The 25,024-nt window shown below is 33.8% G+C and overlaps 1 protein-coding gene across 14 annotated transcripts in view; it reads left to right on the top strand.

Moving 5' to 3' along the window:
• LOC111052973 (MAP7 domain-containing protein 1) overlaps positions 1-25,024 on the top strand; it is a 331,750-nt gene that overhangs the window by 51,071 nt on the left and 255,655 nt on the right. For 3 of the 14 annotated variants that reach the window (XM_039432957.1, XM_039432951.1, XM_039432946.1), the window contains exon 2: positions 6,322-6,931. The exons of 10 other annotated variants lie outside the window; for them this stretch is intronic. In XM_039432957.1, the coding sequence (XP_039288891.1) occupies positions 6,727-6,931 (205 nt within the window). In that variant the 5' untranslated portion in view covers positions 6,322-6,726. Of the gene's footprint in view, positions 1-6,321; positions 6,932-25,024 lie in introns of those variants that run through there. One more of the 14 variants, XM_039432953.1, reaches the window with a different exon arrangement.

The following is a 25,024-nucleotide window of genomic DNA, read 5'->3' as shown; positions in this document are numbered from 1 at the left end:
AAGTGACTTCATCCACGATAGCCCAATGTTTCGTTTCAAGAGTTTATGAAGAAAATTTCCTAGTAGTTGTAAAAGTCTATTAGTTTTAGTAGTCAGTAGATCTAAATTCTATGAAGAAGTTAACATCAATTCTTGATAGTCTTCTGTTACAACATCTCAATTATTTTGTTCTTTACCTTTACTTTAGCAAAGTCTTTTTTATGTGAATTTTATTGACATTATGACTATCCCATAATAATGAGTTATATTCACGTGTATGTACTAAACTTATCCAATGTAGCTCCTCTGTTACAAAAATAAAATGTTAATATTATTATTTCATTCTCTGCATCTGAATAAATTTTCTCAGCTAGAGGTTTTTTGAAATTATGAAGCAATGACTTAACTACTGGTAGAATCTTTATCTTGTGCTATATCCTGTTTAGCAGTCAATAATAAATCTTGAGTCATGTTTTGCATTGCATCTTGCATATTAGAAAATTTAAATGGAACATTCATGAACAAAATCTTTCACTTCATCCGTCACCAATCTTCACTTTCAACATCTCTAGTCTCATTCAGTTGAAGCCAAAAACGCTTTTATCGAAATGAGCACTGTTTATTCCCAACAGTCATTTACAGTTCAAATTTAGAATTGGTTCTCCCCTATTTACAACTCTCTGCAAGTCCTACTGTTTTCATGATGCTTAGATTCAGATGAGAATATTTCTTCCAATGTGTCATTTCCGGCTGCACAGTGATGCTTTACTAGGAATGAACACAAGTTGAGAAAAAATAACTGATAATAATATTATTGAGAAAATAATTTCAATTTGCTGCCAAATGTATTTAGAATATCAGTTCACTTGTCAGATTTCTTTTTATAACTCCAATTAGTCATAGATTCAATAGCAAACAATTTTTAAAGAATTGATTGGCTATCTTCACTTTTTCCTTGACAAATTTACCTAAAATATCCATTTGTAAAATAATGAAAAAAGTTTATTTCAGTTTGTAATATTCACTGTAACGACACATGATATATTTCTAACACCGCTAGATTTTTCACCTCCGAATTTCAAATTCAAAGTTATTATGCTAAACTTCCATTATTATCATTTATCATATTTTTTATAAATCTTTAGGAAGTGAATTCAAGAAGGATTACAGCATTTTGTCTAATAAAATTGAAATAGAGAGTTCAAGAGTTCCCAAGTAGTAAATCCTCCTCTCCAAATTAATATTTAATTCATCTCCATATATTATTTTTAATTTCTGCCACCTCCACTTTCTAATCTATTAACTTCTGGTGTGATTCTGCCACCTCTTTCAATTATCTGGTAACAACAGGACAAATTGCAAAAACAATGAGTAAATCCTCTTTTAAATTAATATTGAATTAATCTTCAGATATCAATTAGAATTATGTGATTCTGTTACCGTGCCTCTTCCCAAAATCTATCAACCACATTATCATTAGGACGAATTCCAAAAAGAATTAACATTGTTTTCAACTCGATTACTTAGTTATACCTGTCCGCTTATCAGTTCAAATTAGCATTGGCCATGGGGAAAGATATAAAGATATTAATTATTACCTAGCTATACCTGTATGCTTATTTGGATGAAAACAGCATTGGCCACACCAAGTGGAAAGATATTTAGGTGTAATTATTTTGGTACATGAATACCCCCATACCGTGTGGTGAGATATCTAGGTACAGTATTAATTATTGTGGTACATGAAAAGCTATTGAGTACTGTACACTGTACAGTAGTAGGCCTATAGTAGACCGACCGACCGACCCGGTTAGCTTGTTGTCTAAACGGTGAGTTTGTCTCACGTCCTTGAACTTCAATTGCAATTCGTGCGTCTAATTAATGCAAACAACCTGTAAGCGGCGTTTATCTGCGCTCTTTGATCGCTGAAAAACACGTCCGTTTGCATGCATAACACACTTATTAGTTGTGCAGTATTGGCCAACAAAAACATCGTTTTTGGTTGTTATTTGTTGATCAAATCATATCATTGCTTGACAATATTATTGGTCTTATTTGTTGATTTATCGAATCATATCAGTGCTTGACAATACTATTAGTCTTATTTGGTTAGTGGGACAATAAAAGTAATCTATCCATAATAACCTGAAAATTTGTCTTATTTGGGTTATGGAAATAATACAGCATCTCTTTTGTTTGCTTTATCTACCTTGATAAGAACCTGTGATTTGTACCTGTACAGATATATTCTACCTGTGATAATACTGAATGCCCTTGAAAATCGAGGATTGGAGTCAGGTACCTGATAATTTTGTCACATTATCAATCTTGATTATAATTAGAAAAAACACAGAGAGAAGAATTGTTCACGAAATTTGTCAAGCACGAAGTTCCATTGCCAAGAAGGATTTATTAATCTTCCACATAGCTGGATAGATTATATGAATGCAAATTTTAAGTCTTGTTCTATTACGGTTAGGTTTCCTATTATTATATTTTATTTTAGGACTCAAGGATTTTGTGTGACATTGAAAGTATTAATGTAATCGAAAATTGGATTCAATTTTCATTTTGGATCACGGTTTTTTCCATGGTTGGGTTCAAGGAATTATTCTCTTCTCTTCTTAATAGTTTAATTGAGGTCTTTATGTGAGTGATTTATATAATTATTTAATAGATCACTTTTTTATCCTAATCTTCTTAGAATAATATTTTTAATTTATTATTATTTTGTAATTTTGCAATGTATAATTGTAATGTTATAATGCAATAGATCTTTCAAGACCTGGCATGTGATGAATAAATCAATCATTCTCTTCAAAAGCCACTCAATAAAACGAATTGGATCATGGATTGTCAAAAATAATTGAATTGTTGATACTGGGGTTAGCCCGTTTTCCCATACATTATTACATTTAGTTTTCGTCCTTTCCACAGTCAGATTTTCTTAAATTCCATTTGCCAAGAAGGATTTATAATTATTCCACATTCATGAAAACATTTTTTAATTCAATGAAAACATTCATTGCAACCTATACTTGAAGAATTCCCTGTCTGATTTCCTTGAATTTCCTGTCTGCTTGCCTTGAATTGAATTCACTATTCTTATCACATGGTTCAACTGGCGTTAAATCTTGAAATTTCTTATTTATGTCTGGAGCATGTCTGTTTCATCTCTGTCTCCAGTTAATATGATACAACGATAAGCCCGCATTCCCTTGATAAGGTCGCTGTCCATTTCCAACTCTTTCTCTCTCATTCACTCTCTCACGCTCTCTCTCTCTCTATCATTGAGACTCACCCACATGTCCGTCCCTGATTCCCTTCGAAAGCATATTCACTTTCATACTGTCAACATTCCTTGATGCTCACATCAATGCTGCACATTCAATCAATTCTGACAGTTTAAAGTGAATCTCACTGTGGCCCTTCATAGGGACCAGACTACATGTCGAAATCCGATACATGGCCCCACAATGGGACCGCCTGTCTGTCTGTTTGCCATCTGATTGACGTTTCTCTTCCAATCGATTCTGTAGTAAAATTCACTTCAAACTGTCAGCATTGGTTGTATGGGAAACATTGATGCTGGTTATAATGAATGCCGACAATTTAAAGTTATCTACTATAGTAGTATATTGTGCAGTACAGATATAAAGTACTTCTGGCAGTGTACAGTAGACCATTCAAGAGATGAACAACAAATACGATAGTTGTTCCTCTCTGTTAACACAATTAGGGCATGCAGGCGAGCTTTCCTAGTACTCTGTCGATTTTTAGTGTAGTACCATTTTGAACGTTTGAATTTTTAGGCTTGATTGCACAAAAGCCGGTTAAATTTTAACCGTGATTAATTTCACGAGAAACAATCCCAGAAGGCCTTTTTGATAAGACGGCTTCTCTGATTGATTCTTGTGGAATTAATCACGATTAAAATTCAACATGATTTTGTGCAACCGGCACTTGATGTTTCAATCTCTTGAGAGATCACTAGGAAAATATTAATCCAAAATGTTGGTAGTATAATAATAAATGATTGAGTTTTTATAAATATTTATGTTATTGTTATCCATTCCATATGAAAAAAACAACATAATCCAATTGAACCGTGAAAAAGAAATGTTTTCATAGCAATGAAATGTTGAAAGATTGATAATGTGCACATTATGATATTTCAATACTTCATGAAAATTTGTAGTTTTCTATGGTTAGAAAGAAAAATTAAAAAAACTAAGTACTTTTTTTTAATTGTTCATTTACGACATGTTTCGGCCATAATACCATTATCAAGTAATTGAATAAAATTGTCAAAAATTGAAACATGTCATTGAAATTTGAAATTGGTTTATTTGCCATAACATTTTACAATCAGTACTTACATAATAAATAAAAGAAAACAATAAACAATTTAAAAAAAGGGTACTCAGATTCTCTTTTATTCTTTCTATTCAAGAGTAGCCCTAATGAAAAAAGATAATTTTCTACGGTTTTATGGTTTTCATGCCCCATTCTATGAATTTGTTTATACTTAATTTTAACTCCATTTAATCTCAATTCAATTTAGCCCTAACAAATTTATCGCTTCAGATTTTGTTTCTACTCCTCGTAGATTCCTTCAGATTTTGTTACTACTCGTAAATTTTGGCTCTCAATATTCATGATTGAGACTGTTTCTCTTTACAACCCCAATCATGAATAACAGTTCATATTATTGAAGCTGGAGTTTCTGTGGCATTGAATATTTTCCCTCTAAAAGTAATCCATTATCTTGTTTCATAGCTAGGATAGGTCGGGAATTGTAGAACTATTGAAGAAATATCGATATAAGTGTTGGTGACTGTTGAGATTAGGTGCCACTAACGTAGATGAAGGGAGCATTCTCAATCTTTGCCATTGTTTCATTTTCCCTACAAAATTAATATGTATCAGTTTAATAGCTAGGATATTTTTGTGTTCGTTAAAAAAATAAAAAAGTGTTGGTGGTGAGATTAGGTTCTTAGAAACGTAGATGAAGCGAACTTTCTCGGATGACGAGGTGTGCCGTAGCGGCTATTGGAACCCAGTTTGCTGTTTAGACATTTTCGGTGAGCAAAAAATTAATTCTAAAGTTGAGAAAAGCAGAGCTTGGCCTGACTAGCACACGCTTCTCTCTCATTCTGACAAATGCTCAGCTTCGGTTTGGTTAATTGCAAAACTTCACTACTGGGCGCTTCACTTGGTAAAAATACTTTGCTGTCGTTTGTTTCTCAAATTTACTTGCGAAAAGTTGATGAAAAGTTTTGTCATACTACAAAGTTACAGTACTCTATTTATACTGATAGAGAGAATACAAGACTTCAATCAAGATAATAGAGCTACTTCCTTGAAGAAAATGTTTAAACACAAGTAATACCCTCACAATTATTATTATATGACAACATAACTACACTACTTATTTATGTGACCAAAATATCCAAATAATACTCAAAATATCAATAAAAATTGTAGCAATAATAGAAAAATCAAAATTGTTTTTAATCCTCTTGATAGAAATTTGTTTTACTACTCTTCTTGGATGCTTCGTGATTGGACGCATTTTCTCTTAATTTGGAAAAAATCTGAATCCACTTAATCTTTAATTTTTTGTTGGCCAACCTTTCTGAGTTTATAGTATTAGTCAATAGTGTGGATTGCCATTTGATGTGGACAAATTATTAATGGATTTCTCACTAGTGACTAAATTATTGTAAATCGTTGGCAAATTTATGAAAATCTTATATAGTAATTTCTTGTAGTACTCTGCAACACGAGGTTCATGAAAATTTAATTTGAAAATGTAGATTTGTAATAAACATTTTTAAATAGTAAATGTAGACAAACATTCTACTATCAGAGACATAAGCAATTATTTTTAAAAGTAAATACCTTTGCCTCATTATATTCTATTACTTACAGTTTAGCCTACTATAGTGAGGTCAACGTTATAATGACAGTATTTGATCAACTTTGGTTTTACTATCCTTGTCTATCATTCGATATAGCCGGTGGTACTATCCTTTTCTAGGTCCACAACGATTCCAATTATGTTTTTGACAGTGTAGAAATATAATTAATTGATGCAGAGAATCGGCATCGTTATTCTTCTATCTTCATCTACTGCCATTATAACGTGGACCTCACTATAGTGGACTTTCTTGTCAGTAACAGTTCAATAACATAGAATATTGATGAGAATCTGATGTCAACAATCCCGCACATGATACAAATGCTGTAGTGTTTTTGTTCATTTTCTCATACTTCTTCACAAAAATACTAAACAATCTCTGGTCTGTATCAGTAATTAATGTTATTAATCTTGTGTAGCTGAACTTTGGTACTGAATTAGAAGAATATAAAGCATAAATTGAACATAAAAACATAAGTGAAACAATTCCTCTCCTGTGAATCTGTTGGGGAAACGCGCAAATCATATTGAACATAAATTAAGAATATAGAGCATAAAAACATAAGTGAGTCAATTTCTCTCCTGTGAATCGGTTGGTTTACGTGCAAAAAATACTAGGCAATCTTCCCTCACAAGAGTTATTGTCGTTTGAGTTGTTAAATCTGTGTACTTTTGTTTAAACCGAAACCGTATTTAGGTGAAACAGTGGGATAAGTGCATAATTGAGTTTGTAGCACGGATAAATACCAGTTTGTATCAAGTTGCAATGCTGAGTGATGCAGTAATGCAGCGTTGAGGGGTGGGGGCAGTGTGTGTGGTGGGATATGTTGGCGGCGGTGGCGTCTTCTAGTGGCGGAGGCGGTGGAGGCGGCGGCTGCGGCCCCCAGGAAGGCATCGACCACCTCCTTCTGCTGCCAGAGCGCGTACTCTCCATGGACAGCACCTCGCTGCGTCAGGATCTCGCCGGGCTGCACTTCAGTCTGCACCTGTTGCAGCGGGCACCGGCTCCTCAGGGCAACGTCTGGCTATGTGAGTGATTATTTGCTTCAAATGTTTCGCAATAGGGTAAAAAATTGTTGAATTTCCAATTATTTAAATAGTGCGAGTAAAGTCTATGTATCTATCCTACAGACGCTGCTATGTGAGTTTATATCTGCCAATATTCCTTTGATCAATTGAATGCGAGTTAATATATCCTCAAGATGTTTATGTCTGTGTGAGTGCATATCTACTTGTTCATTGGAATATCTTGTATTAATTGAATTTTCTCTCACAGTCAGTTCATATCACCTGTAGATGTTTCTGTCTCGCTATGTGAGTTGATATCTCCTGCAGATGACGAATGGCTAAGTTGAATAATTGAATTCAATTTAAAAAAATATAGACTAGAGAATATAGAATACCAACAAGAAGTTTTAATAAAATAGATGTAGGCATACAGTAGTATATCTTGAGTTAATTGAACACGATTTATATAAATCATTCATTTTTCCAAATATGATTTTTTAAACTAAATATCATTTTTTAAAATAGGTTTTTTAAACATCTTTAACTGATAGGTTCTTTTACATTTTTCGATGGAAATTGTTGAATCTAGTTGTATTCCAGTCTCTCAAATCGAAGGAATTATTCAAACAAAATGAATACTTTCTTGGACTTAATCAATGCTCCTGTAGTCTGCAGACGTGCATGATTCTCCAATCTTCATTCCTGCATATTAATGTCATCAACTAAACAAAAGTTTTACTTTATTAGGAAGTAGATAAGTTCCAAACTCGTCAACCCATAAGACGTTTCCCGTAGTTGCAGTTGAAAGAAAGCCCTTTGTCGGCCCATCTCAAGGATAGTATATAACTGTATTATAGTGAATACTGTATACTATCCTTGGGCCCATATATATCTATATCATCTATAGACCCATCACTTTAATTCATCTATATATCTCTAGAGAACGAACAATACCAAGTAACAATAATTGTTACGCGTTCAGAACTGTTAATGAAGTCACGCATATTGAGAATATTATGAAAGCGGTGACTGATGAAGGCTGTTGGCTTTGGGTTCGATCGATTGCATGCACGCACGCACAGCTTCGCGTCAATTATAGTCAAATAACACCGGAATCGTAAGGGTTGAAGTGGCTGAAAAGTAACAGAAATAGAAAATATTCCAGCTTTGACCACACGCGTACCTGCCGAAAGAAAACCTCAAGCTCTCGTCAATTTTTCACATGTTTTAGCTTTTTTCTTCCATTGATTTAACTTCACTGTATTGAAGGGTTAAGTGTAGGAGAGGATCGGCTACGTCCTAACCTCGTAGGATTTAAATAAAGGCAGCAATTCAAATTCACATTCACATTCGCTCCTCTTTATTTATTATATCAAATTTCTATCATTCCAGATATCATCTCTAGTGTGAATTTTTGTTGGTATACATAGAATTGCTGTCTAATATTTGTGTGATCATATTGATTCGTGACCCTGAGATCCATACTTTAGTTCAGGTAAAATAGTTCTCAGATAATTAGTTCTTTGATATAATATTCCACTATTCTGATGTTTGAAAAAAAACATCATGCAGTCGAATATTTTTTACATTAACGATTCTGTTCACTTACTGACTGGAGTTTTTTCATTGAGTTCAAGTACATAAATGCTTGCCGCAAACGCTTGACGCTCGGAAGCACTCCAGTCAGTAAATGAATAAAATCGTTTATTTACATGAATAATCTACTGTCGTTAAAAAAAATGTGTTGATACATCGCAGTTCGGAATGGTTCATGAAACCATAATCTTTAAAATAATAAGTTCCCATCGATAAATAGTTTAGATTAAATAGTTGTATGACAGTAGATTCGAAAAACGTTCTTATGGGTTAATTTCCCAAATCCCACTTAGAATGGCCGCCTGAAAGAGTATAATCATTTTTATTCCATCTATGAAACAAGCTATACTTTTTCTCCTCATCAGAATATAATAGTACTGTATTTACTTAAGGTGAAAGGGTATAATTACTGTATTACTACTTAAATCAAAAAACCAACCCAACATTCCTCCTTCATTTTGTGGGTTTGAGGATTCATAGAAAATGTTATCCAGCATTCTAAGTACCATTACAGTTCTGTTTGAAATGGAGTACGTATTACCTGCATAAAACCCTAAGCGGCTTGAGAAGATATCAGGAGCCGGATTGTTTCAGGAGATTTGACTCTCGGTGGTGAATTCTGTTATCCTGTGCTGATCCTTCTGCAGCCTCGAGGCATCATTTGTAATCAGAGAAAGTAGTCGGGTAGCTGTGGATTCATCGTTGAAATTAATTTTAAAGATAAAACAACAGGAAACTAGTTTTTCGCCAGTGTTTGCAATGAGCTTAAAAGCTACTTCTCAGCTGGCCGGGTCAAGCCGGTTTAATTTCTGGGCCAGTTATGTTTCCCATGGTGTGCAAGTCGCTGAAATTTCTATTGGAATTATATCGACGTTTTTAATTGCGATAGTACCAGTTTTAATTCAATTAGTAACATTGCGCTTACCAAAGAAATTGAATTGATCTTGGAATTAGTTGTAACCTGTTGGTTTTTCTACTGGAAAATGAGAAAGTGGAGAATCTCTGGGAGCAGGGTTATTGAAACATCTTCACTAAACATTCCGGATTTGAATGATGTCAAAATAAAACTGAAAGTAATGCAATAAAAGCATTTTCAATCAATGACTTGTAGATAAAAAATACTTCGATTTTCTAGTAGAGCTTTCATAGTATTTTCTGTGCTCTGTATACTATCGGAGACTTACAAGCTTTTTAAGAAGAAGAAAATCCATGTTCCAAAAAATATATTGATGAGTATTACTCTTACCATAGAGTAAAGATACTAATCACTTGATAAAGGCACAAAAATACCCGAAACATGTTGTGACTAAATAATTTTAAAAAGGGGACTTAGATTTCTATTTTTATTTATGTTCATAAGTAGCCCTAAAGAAAAAATACAGTAAAGATACTGTTTTACTATTTGCTTGTCTCTGCTCTTCATTCCTATTGTGAAATTTTCAAGAGCTCTATGACATCTATTGTACTCTATTGGTACTCTATTCACTTTAGGTTGAAAAGAAAGAGAGGCTTAGGGAAAACAAAGAAGAGGAGAAGGATGAGGAATAGAAGCTGAAGGAGGAAGTGGAGAAACAAGAAGAGAAGAGGAGGAGGAAGAGGAGGAGGAGGAGGAGAAAAAGGAGTAGAAGGAGAATGACAACTATTCTCTCATTTTTTATTTGCTTTTTATAATTGATATTTGAATATTGAATGTTGTCCAAATACGAGAAGATAAGTATTATTTAATAAAAAGACGTAGTCGGAATTATGTGTATCATCAAACATCAATAGAATTTAATTTGTATTGAATATTAGAATATTTGTATTAGAATATATTTGTATTAGAATATTAATTTGCCTTGAAAAATAAACACTAAAGCCTTAGAATTGAGATGAATTTACTTTGTAAAGTCTAGAAGAAATAAGAATCTGCCTTAATGAAATGAAATGAATTTCTTATAAATATTTGAGTCTTCCATTTTTTGTGATTATAATAATCCCACTTAGGATTTTTGTCTTGTTGGAAGAATTATGCTTCATTCAACATCTGTTGAATTGTGGGATTATTATAATCACAAAAAATGGAAGACTCAAATATTTATAAGAAATTCATTTCATTTCATTAAGGCTGATTCTTATTTCTTCTAGACTTGACAAAGTAAATTCATCTCAATTCTAAGGCTTTAGTTTTTATTTCTCAAGGCAAATTAATACTTGGGATTCTGTGGTGCGAAATGCTGTTATATTTGCTCATCTATCGGTTGAGGGGTTGGGCCAAGGATAGTATATAGCTATTATATACAGCTATACACTTTTCTTGAGGATGGGCAACACACTTTATTATCCTAATAAAGCCTTGATATTATTATTCTCTCATGATGAGTAATTTCAATTACTGTTATTATCCTCAGCATCACTAAACAATAATTTTAAATTGTTTATGCTCATTTGAACTGCTTTCCTCTCCTCTCCAATAATCTTCTTCATCTTCTTCTCTTTCTTCCCTTCTTCTCCTTCTTCCCTTCTTCTTTTTCTTCTTCCTCCTCCTCCACCCTCTTCTTCTTCTTCTTCCAATTCTTATTCTTCTTCTTCTTTTCTTCAAAATTCTTCTTCTCCTTCTTTTCTTCTTCTTGTCCTTCTTTCATACTTCTTCTTTTTCCCCTCTTCTTCATCTACTTCTTTTTCTTCTCCTTCTCCCTCTTCTTTCTCCTCCTCCTCATCCTCTTCATCATTCTTCTTCTTCTCCTCCTTTTCTCTTTATTCTTCTTCTCCATTCTTCTCTACCTTCTTCCCCTCCTTCTTTCCTTGTTGTTGTTCTTCTTCTTTTTCTTCTTCTTCTTCTTCTTCTTTATTCTTCTCTTTCTCCTACCCCTCCTTCTTTCCTTGTTCTTCTTCTCTTCTCTTTCTCCTCCTCCTTCATTCCTTGTTGTTGTTGTTCTTCTTCTTCCAACTTTTTCTTCCCTTGTTCTTCTTATTCCAGCTTCTTCTTTTCTCTTTTTTCTTGTTCCTCCCCTTCGTCTTCTTCTCTTCTTCTTCTTCTTCTTCTTCTTCTTTTTCTTCTCCTTCTTCTTCTTTCTTTTACTTCCTCTGTGTCTATGATGTGTCTGTATGTATACCTGTAACTCCTGGTTGAGCATTGTTTCCTTGAACAGGATGCGCTGTTAGCATATCCTATGAGCTGGTGATAGGCCAGTTCCGAGTGACCCACTCTGCAAAATATTGTCTCTGAGATTTTCATTATTTTATCATCATCATTACCGTTGTCATGATTTACACTTGTTGTGCTAACACTCTGTTGTGTTTCTTCCGCTTACAAAATACTACATTATCATGTCTGAAAATAATCTAACGGTATACCTGAGTACTTGTTAGCTCTGTGTTTCGAAGTCGATCTTGATTGTTCCAGGAAGTTGAATTACCAAAACTGTGACCAGTTCGTTGTGATAGTGTGCTGTTGATATTATGCATAAGTATCAGATTTGTTTATTGGATAATTTATAAGTTATAGTGATTTTAATCCATAATATTCAAAGGTGAGGTTAGGTTTGGTACAGAAGAGCCGAAATGTTCAGAAGATAGCAGTTTGGACTTTGTACTCAACACAATACAACAATATCTATATACACAATACAATTCGAAGTACGTCTGCTACAGCTGGGTGAGAGTGTTCTTATCTCTTAGTTTTGCTTTGTTTATATTTCGAACTGAATGAAAGATTACAGGACTTGGCCCATCTAATGATATCAGCTAGGCCTACTGCAGAATTAAAATAAATATTGAATAAAAATTTTTATTTAGGTACTAATTTGCTTTTAGCGAACAGAATCACCGTGCTTTTCCTTTCATTTCATTTCACCTTTTCTCATGCCTTTCTTTTCAGGAGCTACCTCATCTCATCCAATGCCTTGATAGCTCTCTTGGCGTTTCCTTCATTTCCTATCTTATCTATCCTTTTATTTCTTTCTCATCACTTGAGATCGTGATTCTTACCAAGGGATAGAATGACTAGGACCCGGAATGAATGTGACAAGGCGAGTAGTCACATACATCAAAGCCTAAATAATATGAAGGACGACCTAATTAACCAAGATGTAGCGGAATTGGCAGTAGCGGTTCATGGGATTTTATCAGTGATATGTGATAAGTATTCAAGCGAAGCAATAATAGATTTGGTGCCTGTAATTACGTCCCTTTTCAACAAATACGACGCGGCCATGAAGGTAAATAACGACTTACAACAATATCTCAGGGATATGGCTGAGGAAAATAAGTTGTTAGTAACCTCCTTAGAAGTAGAGAAAAACAAAAGAAAACTTGATTTTGAAGATTCTCTGCATTGCGAAGAATTAACTGATAAAGAAATAGAATCCCTTAAATCGGAAATAAAAACTATGAAAACGAGTCAGGCTACATTGAGACAGGAACTAGCAACAAAAAATGAAATTATTCGTCTTCTGAAATCAGATAGTGAATTTCCACCCTTATCTCAACCAGCATCCGAGATAGGTGATTTTATTACACCCAAACAAAGTTTTAAATCGAGAAGCTGTACTTCGAATCCACCAGTTCAAACTGAAAATAGATTCGCAGTGTTGGGGAGGAGTGATTCGCGTTTCGCTTTGCCTGCAAACAGAGTTACTGTGAACAGAACGCGGACACGCGAGTCTGCGGCGCCTGTTTCTCAAACGCAGCAAAAAAGGTCTACTAGAACTCGGACTTTCAATATTCAGTTTTACGCTGATAGCCAAGGGAGAGATGTCTATAAACATTTCAGAGATGAGAATCATACACTCTCAAGCATGATTAAACCTGGAGCAGGATTCAGGGAGGTGGTGAAGGAGACTGGTGAGGTGAACGCCAATGATGTGCTTGTTTTTCTTGCCGGCACAAACGATATAGCCTGCAATGAGAGGAAGGAGCTACAATCTGCGCTTAGAAGTAAACTACGCGACCTGCAGAGCCGACGTGGAGGTCATGTGCTGGTGTTCTCGGTGCCTCATAGGCATGACCTGCCGAGATGGTCTGCGATCAACAAGGAAGTCCAGAGAGCAAACAACGAGAACTTCATTCTTTGCAAAAAATTTAAAAATGTTTCATTTGTTAATATAACGAATATAGGAAGAAGATTCCATACATCAAATGGCCTTCATTTGAACTCTTTAGGCAAAAAGTTTGTCTCTCAAAAGATTTTAGAATTGGTGCATCAGCTAGCCAACACAACGGAACTAGTTCTTGACCCAATCCCCTTGAAACACAATAACGTCAATCATTTTTTAGGGCACAATCTGATGAAATAAGATCAAGTAGAAGTGATAGTGATTGTATGAATCCAAACAACAAGGGTTATCCTAGCTTAGAAACAAACAAAAGCAAAACAACAAATTTGAAGAAAATAAAAATGTTTTTAATAAATATTTGTTCTCTAAGATCCAAACTAAATCAACTAGAGCTAATCTTATCAGATAATTCTACTGATGTTGTGTGTATCAATGAGCATTGGCTTAGTAATGATGAAATTAAACTTTATGTTCCAAGTGGTTTCACCCTAGCTGCCTCGTACTGCAGGTCTCCCCCACTCACACATGGTGGCTCATCCATATTAGTCAAAAACTCAATCAAATATAGTTCTATGAATGTTAGTAACTTTTGCGTAGAGAAGGTTTTCGAAATATCAGCCATAAAACTCGTCCACAATAAAGGTATAATAATAAGTGTATACAGAACACCGGACTCCAATATTCAGGACTTTCTCAGCAAGCTAGAAGAAGTTTTAAATTATATCACTGAGAAATCCTACTCTTTCATTGCAATTGCTGGAGACTTTAATCTTAACATTCTTGAATTACATAGACCTGAAATCCAACAATTTTTAAATGTCATGAGATCCTTTAATCTGTATAACGTGCACTCCCTACCAACAAGAGGAAAAGCAAGCTTGGACAATATATATACATGTGTCAAGTCCGAACGTATTGAGTGTAAACTGTATGATCAGGATCTGATATCAGACCATGCAGGTATATTTGCTGATCTCTCCGTAGATATTGTCAGAAATTTTAAAAATAATAACAATGAGACAGAAATCCATAAAAGACGTCTCATTACAACTAATAGGCTTAATAACTACAAAAAATGTCTCTCTAGTTATAACTGGTCATACATATGCAATGTCTGTGATACAAATTCTGTGATGTCTATGTTTATTAATGTTTTAAAGTCCTATTTTGATATACACTGTCCTGTAATTAATTATAAGCCAAAGTCTAAATCTAGTCAGAAAAACTGGTACACGCCTGAATTAAAGCTCATGAGGGAGCACCTAATGATGCTGTATAATGTTTGGAAGATAACTAATACTGAAAATGCCAAAGTTATATTTAAGAATTACAAAAAACAATATTGTATAGCTATTGATAGAGCGAAAATTATGGCAAATGATGATGTTATCTGTAAATCCTCTAATAGGAGTAGAGCAGCATGGAAAATTGTAAAGAAGGAAATAGGAAATGACTCAGCTCCTCAAAAAATTAATATTTCACCAGACATACTCAATGACTTCTTTGTTAATGTGCCAAATACTGTATCCAAAGATCTAAACCAATCTTCGGTGACCTATGCTGAACTATTGCATAATTTTAAGTTTGCTGAGGGTATTAATAGCAGCACTCTTGAATTCTCATTTAAAGTGGTCAAACCTGAAACTGTGATATCCATTGTGAATAATTTAAGCTCCTCAAAAAGTGAAGACTGTTTTGGTCTATCGAATTTTATTTTAAAAAATATAATTGAATCAATTTTGACACCATTAACTCTGATGATAAATATAGTCTTACTCACTGGTCAATTCCCCGATTGTTTGAAACTATCATTGCTCAGCCCAATCTTCAAGAAAGGTGATCGAGAATTACCAGAAAATTACAGGCCAATAGCAATTGTACCTATCATAAGCAAAATAATTGAGGCCTGTATTTTCTATCAAATGTACGAATACTTCTCAATCAACAAATTGCTGAATGTAAACCAATTTGGTTTCAGACCTGACTGTTCAACTGCAATGGCCGTTGAAAAACTAGTCAACTTCATCCTGGATGAGTTTGAAAAGAGAATGGTTGTAGGGGGAAAAATGCTAGACTTGAGTAAGGCTTTCGACATTATACCACATAATATTCTCTGTAGGAAGCTTGAATACTATGGGGTCAGAAACAAAGAGCTTAAATTGATCGAAGACTACCTTAGCAATAGATATCAAATTGTTAAACTTAATGATGAAAGATCTGAAGCAAAGAAAGTATTGGCTGGAGTGCCGCAAGGTTCAGTCCTTGGACCTTTTCTGTTTTTGGTCTTTGTTAATGATTTTAATGATAATGTACCTTGTTTTTCTGTGCTATATGCTGATGACACCACCATTCTTAGTGCCAACAAGAGTGTAGACAATGTGGTGGACAGTTTAGATGCATCAATTGCAAGTTGTAAAGAGTGGTATAGTGCGAATTGCATGGTTCTCAATGAGGGAAAGACAGAAAATATAATTTTCACACTTAGAAATAACTTAAACGATATCCACCAAACATGTATGAAACCTGTCAAACTATTAGGCATTGTATTGGATAGTAAATTAAGCTGGTGTAGTCACATTGAGCACTTATGCAAAAAGCTATCAAGAGTCATTTTTCTCTTAAGAAAACTAAAATCCTGCGTTAGTTGTGATACTTTGATTCTTACTTATTATGGTTTGTTCCACTCGCAACTAAACTATGGTCTTAGACTTTGGGGTAATAGTAGTGAGGTGAAAAAAGCATTTGTATGGCAAAAAAGAGCTATTCGTTGTATTGCTGGTTTGAAGAGTCAGGAAACATGTAGGAACAGCTTCATAGATTTGAATATAATGACCCTTCCATCTATGTATATCTATGTCAATTTAATATATGTAAAAAAAAATATGAAATTTTTCCATAGACATAGCCATCAACATGAGTATCAGACCAGACACCGAGAAAACCTAGTAACTCCAAGTATCAGGCTACACAAGTCACACAGAAGTCACAAGTATCAGCAATATATTTTGTTCAATAAACTACCTCAATCAATCAGAAACCTGCCATATAAAGTATTTGCGCTTACTGTATCATACTGGCTGAAAAAACAAGCATTTTATTCAATTGAAGAATTTCTCGCCCATGACTTGAGAAGTTTGACGTACCGGTATGGTTTGATGTATCAGCAATAGTTTTTAATAAATGTTTTCTGATTTATACTTTAAGTATGTTTTATGTTTGTAATTTATGTTTCAACATGCATACATGTTAATTATGTTTCTTGCATACTTAATGTTTATGACTATTTGACAGCTTATTGAATAATATGCTCATTTTAATTAATTCTTTTTGACTCGACTGTAATATAAGTCTTAATTAGATTAGTGACTACGACCTATTGTACGCTAGTATAAGATAAACTTGTACTGTACTTAATGGCGAATAAAATCTTGAATCTTGAATCTTGAATCTGCGATTTCATTCCGCTTAAATGTGTTGAGATTGGATTCATCTACGGTATAGTAAATTTAGTAAATTCATATATAGTATAATATAATATTACATAATATAAATTTTAGTAAATTAAATATAGTAAATTCATATTTACGGATGTAGTAAATTCATAATAAAAGTAGGGATTCAAATAGTGTAATTTAGATGGAACCGTGAATTAGTTTGAATTTCAAGGGAACAATACGCAAGCTTCAAAATGTCGGCCTCTTGCTTGAAACACTGCGATTGCTCAATGGCAACTTATGAACAGTGGGAGTCACAATCAACAGCCCAATCAGCCAATAACCAATCAGAGAGAGGTATACGCTATCCCCTCCCCCTCAATAATATCAATCCCAGAATTCTCTCTTGAGAAGTTCTACTTCATTTCGTTTGAGGCTGAGGCCCGGTTGCTCAAAAGCTGGTTAAATTTTAACCGTGATTAATTTCACAAGATCCAATCAGAGAAGGTTTTTTTCGAAAAGAAGGCTTATCTGATTGGTTCTCTAGAAATGAATCACGATTAAAATTTAACCGGCACTGAGTGTTTTAATTTGATAATGTCCTAAATTTATTTCTCAACCAGTATTGGTACGCGTAAACACCTATATCCAGTAATCAGGCTTGAATATACAGTATTTGTGAATATAATTCACTTACGCTGTGCAATTCCCATTCCCCATATCTATTTTGCTTTTCGCCGTATTTATAACAATGTATTACTGTAGCCCCATCAATAAGAATGACCCAGATCTTGAAGCAAAATAAAGATCCATTTCAATATTGTTTTCGATGCATTGACTTTCAAGTCATGCAATTCTCATAGCACTGAGTGTCTTGCAGAACTATTTTTGAATGCACAGTGGATATTTTGTGATTGGCTCTAGCAAAGTCAACTCTCAGTAATCTGCAGTTATTTTTAAATTCTATCACTTGTCATATCGATGTTTATTTCCAGTACTTTCTTGGAGATTTGAAGATATTTTCTATTCTGTAATATTCTCTCACATGTTTGGGCGCTCTTGATTTCCAATTCGAATACTTTTCTATTATGGGGCGTTTCCCCATTGGGGAACACATGAATTGGTAGAACACATTTTATTGAATAAACCACATTATAAATCCATCACAAATATATTTATACTTAATACTTTGAATGCTTAAGAAGATAGTATTCTGCATTATGTAATCATCTTAATTTAAATTTCGTAATAATCTATTTGCTTCATACAAAACCAAGTAGTGAATATGTATCACAACAGCGATATTTTGGGAGATGAACTGCGACCAAGAATATTATATAGATAGTATAGATAGTAATAATATAAGCTATATAGGCCTACTATCCTTGAACTGCCACTGGCGGTTCTATTCATTGTATCGCTTTTATTCGCACCTTATAATATAGAGATCCATTTAAATGACTGTTGGTTGATTGTTTTGCACCTTAATTTGACGATAGATGATATAGTTGCGGTTCAAATGCTTGCAAATTAGAAAGTGGGCTAACTGGCTGACGATTGTGGTCGCACATTTAGAAAGAGAAAAAAGAGGTGACCGAGAGAAAAAAGATGTCTAAAAGAGAGAGATGGAGTGTTTAACAGTGCAGAGTCTATACAATGGTCATGAAGAGGATAGTATTTGTTCAGTGCACACAACATAGAGACAGGTAGCAATTGCGCATTCAAGCATTTGCAGGTGTAACAGTGATGGTAATAAATAGCTATAAAAATCAGAGTAGAGTATATAGTATAGTAGAATGTAGTATAATATAGAATATATACTCTATAATATAGAGTATATAAAGTACTCTGATGTGAATGCGTGCAATGACGCGTAGCTACTCAACTAGAGTCAGTTTCACTTTAAAATGTCAGTTTCAGTTAGAAGGGGCGCATTGATGTTATTCATTAGGAATGTTGACAGTGTGGAGTGAAATCCATTTGTTTGGTTCGCTCGCCCTGTTACGCTCTATTTTACGCTAACAAAACTCAACAAAACTAGTCAACTCATCGCCTTTCCACGCATTGTTTCTGCGTTTCCAATCATTGGCGATTTTAGTTGTGTTTTAGGAAAAACTGTTGCAATTTTCAGGAAAAATTAGAAAAATCGTGAAAAATTTGAAGATTTTTATTGCACGTAGAGATAATTTAGTTATTGTTAATTTAATATCAATTCTTTGGGTATTATCCTATAAAAAGGACATATAAAAAGGATTGGAATTTAAGAGTACTCAAACATGAGAAAGAAAATTACAGAATAAAAGTTCTTGCCAAAATCTCTTTGAACTAACATTCCGTCGTATAATTTCCGTTCATTATCTCATTACCGCATTCCTAGAACAAATAACAGTATGCCGCAGACAGTATGAGTAATAGGCCCAAATTCATAAATATTTTGCCACACCAATTAATTTCAGATAGATTTAATAAATCAGCCATTAAGGGCCGTTTGCACAGTCAAAGCTTAAACTCGATTTAATCAGCTGGTGGCTTAAACTCAAAATGAAACACATTATAACAAACTAGACCTGATTCCAGTTTAAAATGAAATTTAGTTTAAACTGTCACTGTGCAAACGGCCCTAAAAGTATAGAGGGTTGGATCAGAAGTAACAATGTTTTTCGACACTAGAATCTACTATATTAAAAAACGTTTTTTTGATATTATTTCCACTAAGTTACATTTTCAGATAATTATTATATTACGACAATTATTATTACTACTATTTGAATAAAACTTCTAATCATCATTTATGTTTAAATTAATTAAATGACATCTTTTGGTACTTGTTTTTCGACACTAGAATCTACTTTATTAAAAAACTTTTTCTTTGATATTATTTCCACTAAGTTACATTTTCAGATATTATATTACGATAATAATTATTATTATTTCTACTATTTGAATAAAATTTCGAATCATCATTTATTTTTAAATTAATTAAATGACATCTTTTGGTACTTGTTGCTAGCACTCAAACTTGGGTTTTGCTGGGAACGCCAATTAAAAATTTAAGTTCGAGTATTGACTGCAATTCTGTATAAGTATGAAGTATCTGTTTTATTTATGATTGGCAAATAAATTATTTGATTTGAAAATCAGTGGAAAAGCGACATTAATATGACAAGTTATGAATTAAAAAAATTCTTTATCATGTCACATACACGTTCCACATTTTATTCTGGTAGCATTTAGACCATTGTGTATTAGCATTGAGAAAAGATAGAGAAATATAGCTTTTGATAATTTTTCTATCATTTCTCTGTGGTATTAGTGTCACCAGCTCCTTGAAGGATAAGGCAGCGACCACATTGTAAAAGTACCATTAAAGTATAGTTCTATTTTAGTTCTATGTTGTCTCTGAGATGAAGCGTGACATCTAAAATGTTAACAAGGCATTACGGGGAGTTGAAAGATATAAGGAAATACCAGTTGAAACTAATACTGTATATCATATTAGGTAGATAGCAGGTATGTCAGACAGATAAGGCACGATTCTCGAATGGTGTAACTGAATTTAAAAACCATTGAATGAGTTTATCCTTATCATAATACAGTATTAGTGATATTGTATGAACTAGTCCAAATCTTCTTATGAAAGTAAAACTCCTGGATATAGGTTGGACGATAGTGATTTTACATAGTGAATTTGAAGACGAACTCGACTAGTTTATAATCCATCATTTGACTAATATTTTTAAAGAAGTGTGTGTTTAACATCTATTGAGAAGTAATTTTCATGAATTTGACTTTTCAAAGAAACTGCTAACATAAATCATATCCTTCACCATCTTCATCAGAACAAAAGGCCTCTAGTTTAGTCATATAACTGTGCTGGGTTGTAGTTGTAATTTCTGGTTATATTTATGTTGAAATCAGTTGAATCCACAGCATCTCAGTAGATTTCAATAATCAAGTAATTGCCAATTAACAATATCAGTTCTACTATGTAAATATTCTTCAGTAAAGAAGATCTTTTTTATCCAGGAGAACTATTCTAGATAGATAAGTAGTACTACGAGATATAACTGATTGATAATAGATACATTGAAGATTGAAGGAATGTTCCCTTGGTAATTTTTGAAAGTTATTACCGTTGTTCTATTCACAACGATCTCTAGATTTCTATAGAAATCTCACTATATTTCAATAATCAAGCAATTGCTTATCAACAATATCAGTTCTACTATGTAAATATTCTTCAGTAAAGAAGTACTTTTCATCCCTTAGAACTATTCTAGATAAATAAGTAGTACTACGAGATATAACTGATTGATAATAGATACATTGAAGATTGAAGGAATGTTCCCTTGGTAATTTTTGAAAGTTATTACCGTTGTTCTATTCACAACGATCTCTAGATTTCTATAGAAATCTCACTATATTTCAATAATCAAGCAATTGCTTATCAACAATATCAGTTCTACTATGTAAATATTCTTCAGTAAAGAAGATCTTTTTATCCCGGAGAACTATACTAGATAGATAAGTAGTACTACGAGATATAACTGATTGATAATAGATACATTGAAGATTGAAGGAATGATCCCTTGGTAATTTTTGAAAGTTATTACCGTTGTTCTATCCACAACGATCTCTAGATTTCTATAGAAATCTCACTATATTTCACTAATCAAGCAATTGCTTATTAACAATATCAGTTCTACTATGTAAATATTCTTCAGTAAAGAAGTACTTTTCATCCCTTAGAACTATTCTAGATAGATGAGTAGTACTACGAGATATAACTGATTGATAATAGATACATTGAAGATTGAAGGATTCTTCCCTTCAAAAGTTATTACCGTTGGCTCTATCCACAACGATATCTAATGCTTTTCATCCCAGTATCAAACTACCACGAAGAATTCTTCAGAAAAGGTGGTTGCCAGAAAGCAAATCTTGTGGCGGCGTGTTCCTGTAGCTTTCTGAAACCTGATCACAGTAATTACGGTATTGTTCAGTGCAGCGGTGTAGTCGTAGTTTTATTGTTTCGGTTGTCATTAGCGTGTATAAGGAGGACATAGACGACTATCAGTATCAATCTAACCTCTCCCGTTATTTTTTCGCCATCAGCCCACACCGCGGTTTCCACAAACTTGTGGTCTGATTAGATACGAAGGCCTCAGATGAGAAAAATCCACGCCAAACCAAGGCCAGAGTCGTTTCAACCCCGTTTTTATTACGCAATTCTAGTTTGTGGTTTATGTTTTGTGTACGTGATGATCATTTTGTAACCTTTGCAAGTACGTCTCTAGCCCACATTCTGACTTCCTTTTTAGTTTTTTAGTATGTATATTGTACAGTTGTTTGAATGCTAACCAGACTGGAAACAATTTATTCGAAGTGTATGTTTTGTTGAATACTGACTCTTCAAATAAGCTGAATAATATTCCCAGTATTCCCACACGTGCACGTACCGTATATTTTTGATGGAGTTTACTGGTTAGATGGGGGTTTCTGGTAACGTTTTACTGTGTAAATTTCAATGACTACAAATTAATGTAATATCCGCTCAAACTTCGTGAGTAGATGTTTTTATAATAGAAATCAATTTAATATTCTTTATTAATTCATACAACAAGTACATCATCAAAAATGATAGGAAGAGAAAAAATAAGGTAACCTTGTGCTATTCCTCTCCCAAATTTAGATGGTTACACATAGTCCGAAATAGGTCTTATTCACTTCACAAAATTTTCAGTTCTTAATTATTTTCACAAAGTAGGTTTTCAAAATTAGATGCTTCAAAATCAAACATAGAAGAAAAATTTCACATTATTATCACTAAAATAGGAAATACTGATTTGATTATCATGTGACAATAACCTTTATAGGTGTTGATAGTGACTAGGTTCTTTGGAGCTCAGGTTTGAACCTTGAACAGTCTGCAACGATACAGTTCGCAATACAGTGTACATCAAATGAATGGCTTCATGAGGAAGTTGGGTATTAAATTTTATTAGGCTACTAGTTGTTCTCAGAATACCTGTATGAATTTATTTATTTATTTATTATTCAATTATTTATTGGATAGAGTAAAAAATACAGTAGTCGGAAAAGAAAAAACAGGCTACTGCCCAAAACTTCTCCAATTTCCTAATTTTGTCTTAAATTGTCCAAATAATATGTAGGTGATGTCCATTTAAATTTATATGAATGTAATTTCATTAAGAAAACTGAAATAATAAATGATCCTTAGTAGAAACACAGTAATTTAACAGCATTTCAACTAAAATATCAATATTAATGTTCCAAATTTTTTCTGGATCAATTCTTTTGTTGAAAATATTTCATCACAACAATTTTATAATGGAATATTCTTCGATCAATATACTATTAAATGATCCTACTACTACTAGACAGATTTTGCTCTACTCTTCTTTATTTTCGTTCTTTTTATCACCTGTATAGCTCGTATATTGTAGCTCGATTGTATTATATAAATTTTGAGAGCATGTCACATCCTTCTTTTTTCAAACTCATCAAGAAATAATAGTGAGTCGATTATGTCAGGTTGATGTGATTGAGCTGAGCTGGTAATACAAGCAGACACCAGGAGAAGAAGAAGGAAAAGAGGAGGAAGAAGGAGAAGAAGAAAATCTAGGAGGAGAAGAAGATGGAAGAAGAAGACTAGTGGAGCAGACAACTAGTAATGGCCGGCTTCCGATGGACGAATTGCTTGCCAGACGTGCTTGATTCCTTGACTCCCAAGGACAGACTAGGCCTGTGACGAATTATCTTGGACGTCGCGTTTCCGCCTTGGAATAACAAACCAAGATTATTGTCCACTCTTAATAGTTTGTCTGTGAGCTTTTATAGTCCAGGCGCTGGCTTACATTGAGCATACATGAGAGAGGCAGAGAATTTGACTTCGGATTATTGTTAGGGGGTCTTTAGTGTATATGAAACTCGATGTCGTCACGTCCCAGGGTGGTCGACAGATTGGGGGGGAGGGGGAAAGTTGTAAAAAACGCGCGCTTATAAAATCACCTGTCCTGCAGTTACTATTTATAGTACAGCTTTGAATTTTTTCTCAATATTATGTACACATAACTGGCTTTCAATGTGGTCCTCTACATTTTTGCGATAAACCGCATAGTTTTTCCGTAAAAAAATAAAATATCTCGAAAAATGTATTTTTTATTATGGACTTTTTATTATTTCTCGAATATTTAAGTCGTTGGCCGACTTAGAGAAAAAGGGTCTCAATAAACGTTGTAGGCCGTTTCTTCCTGAATCCAATGATATATATAGTTTGGGGGTTACGATCATAGATGCGGCGGTGGGAGGGGGATAAGTAGCACTGTTACGCTGCGGCGCGGTCCTCCCCCATGATTAATGCGCGTAGTGGCCTGTCTATCGCATCGCTCCTACTAGTCTATGCATTCAAATTATGTATTTCAGGAACGCTATCTTATGTATTTTCGGTCGCTGAACACGATTTTTCAACTCTCAAGCCTCAATAATTAATAATTCTCATCATAATATACAAATTATGGTCAAAATTACAAACTTTATTATTTATAATTACATTGTAATGAAGAACCATCTTTTTAGGAATCCTATATGTGTTTCTCAGTCGATAAAAAACTAATATTTCATGAAGAGACAATAAATATTCGATTTAGTTCAATTATCACTTTGGAATTGTGAAAGTCAATTAATAGAGTAAGTTAAACAAATTATATAGGCTACCCCATATAGAGCACCGTGTAAGAGGAGTAAAGTATTTTCTTCATATAAATTTATAGTTGAATCACAAATAATGCTAATTACTCTCATGTGATATGACTAAATATTTGATTTCAAAGAAGATACAACTCTCTATCAACTGATTTCTCTAACTCAAAGACCTTAAAGAGATATAGACCCACAATGCCTATGCCTTCCCAATGATAGCTCTTACTTGAAATTCAGGAGTGGCCGTAGCCGAGTGGATCAGATGCTGGCTTTGTGATTCAGAGGCCCGGGTTCAAATCCCGGCCCGGGCAAGATATTTATCTCGG

Source organism: Nilaparvata lugens, chromosome 7, assembly GCF_014356525.2.
Source record: "Nilaparvata lugens isolate BPH chromosome 7, ASM1435652v1, whole genome shotgun sequence".
Classification (NCBI taxonomy): Eukaryota; Metazoa; Arthropoda; class Insecta; order Hemiptera; family Delphacidae; genus Nilaparvata; species Nilaparvata lugens.
The sequence above is the reverse complement of the archived record's forward strand: the minus strand, read 5'-3'. Positions and strand labels throughout refer to the sequence as shown.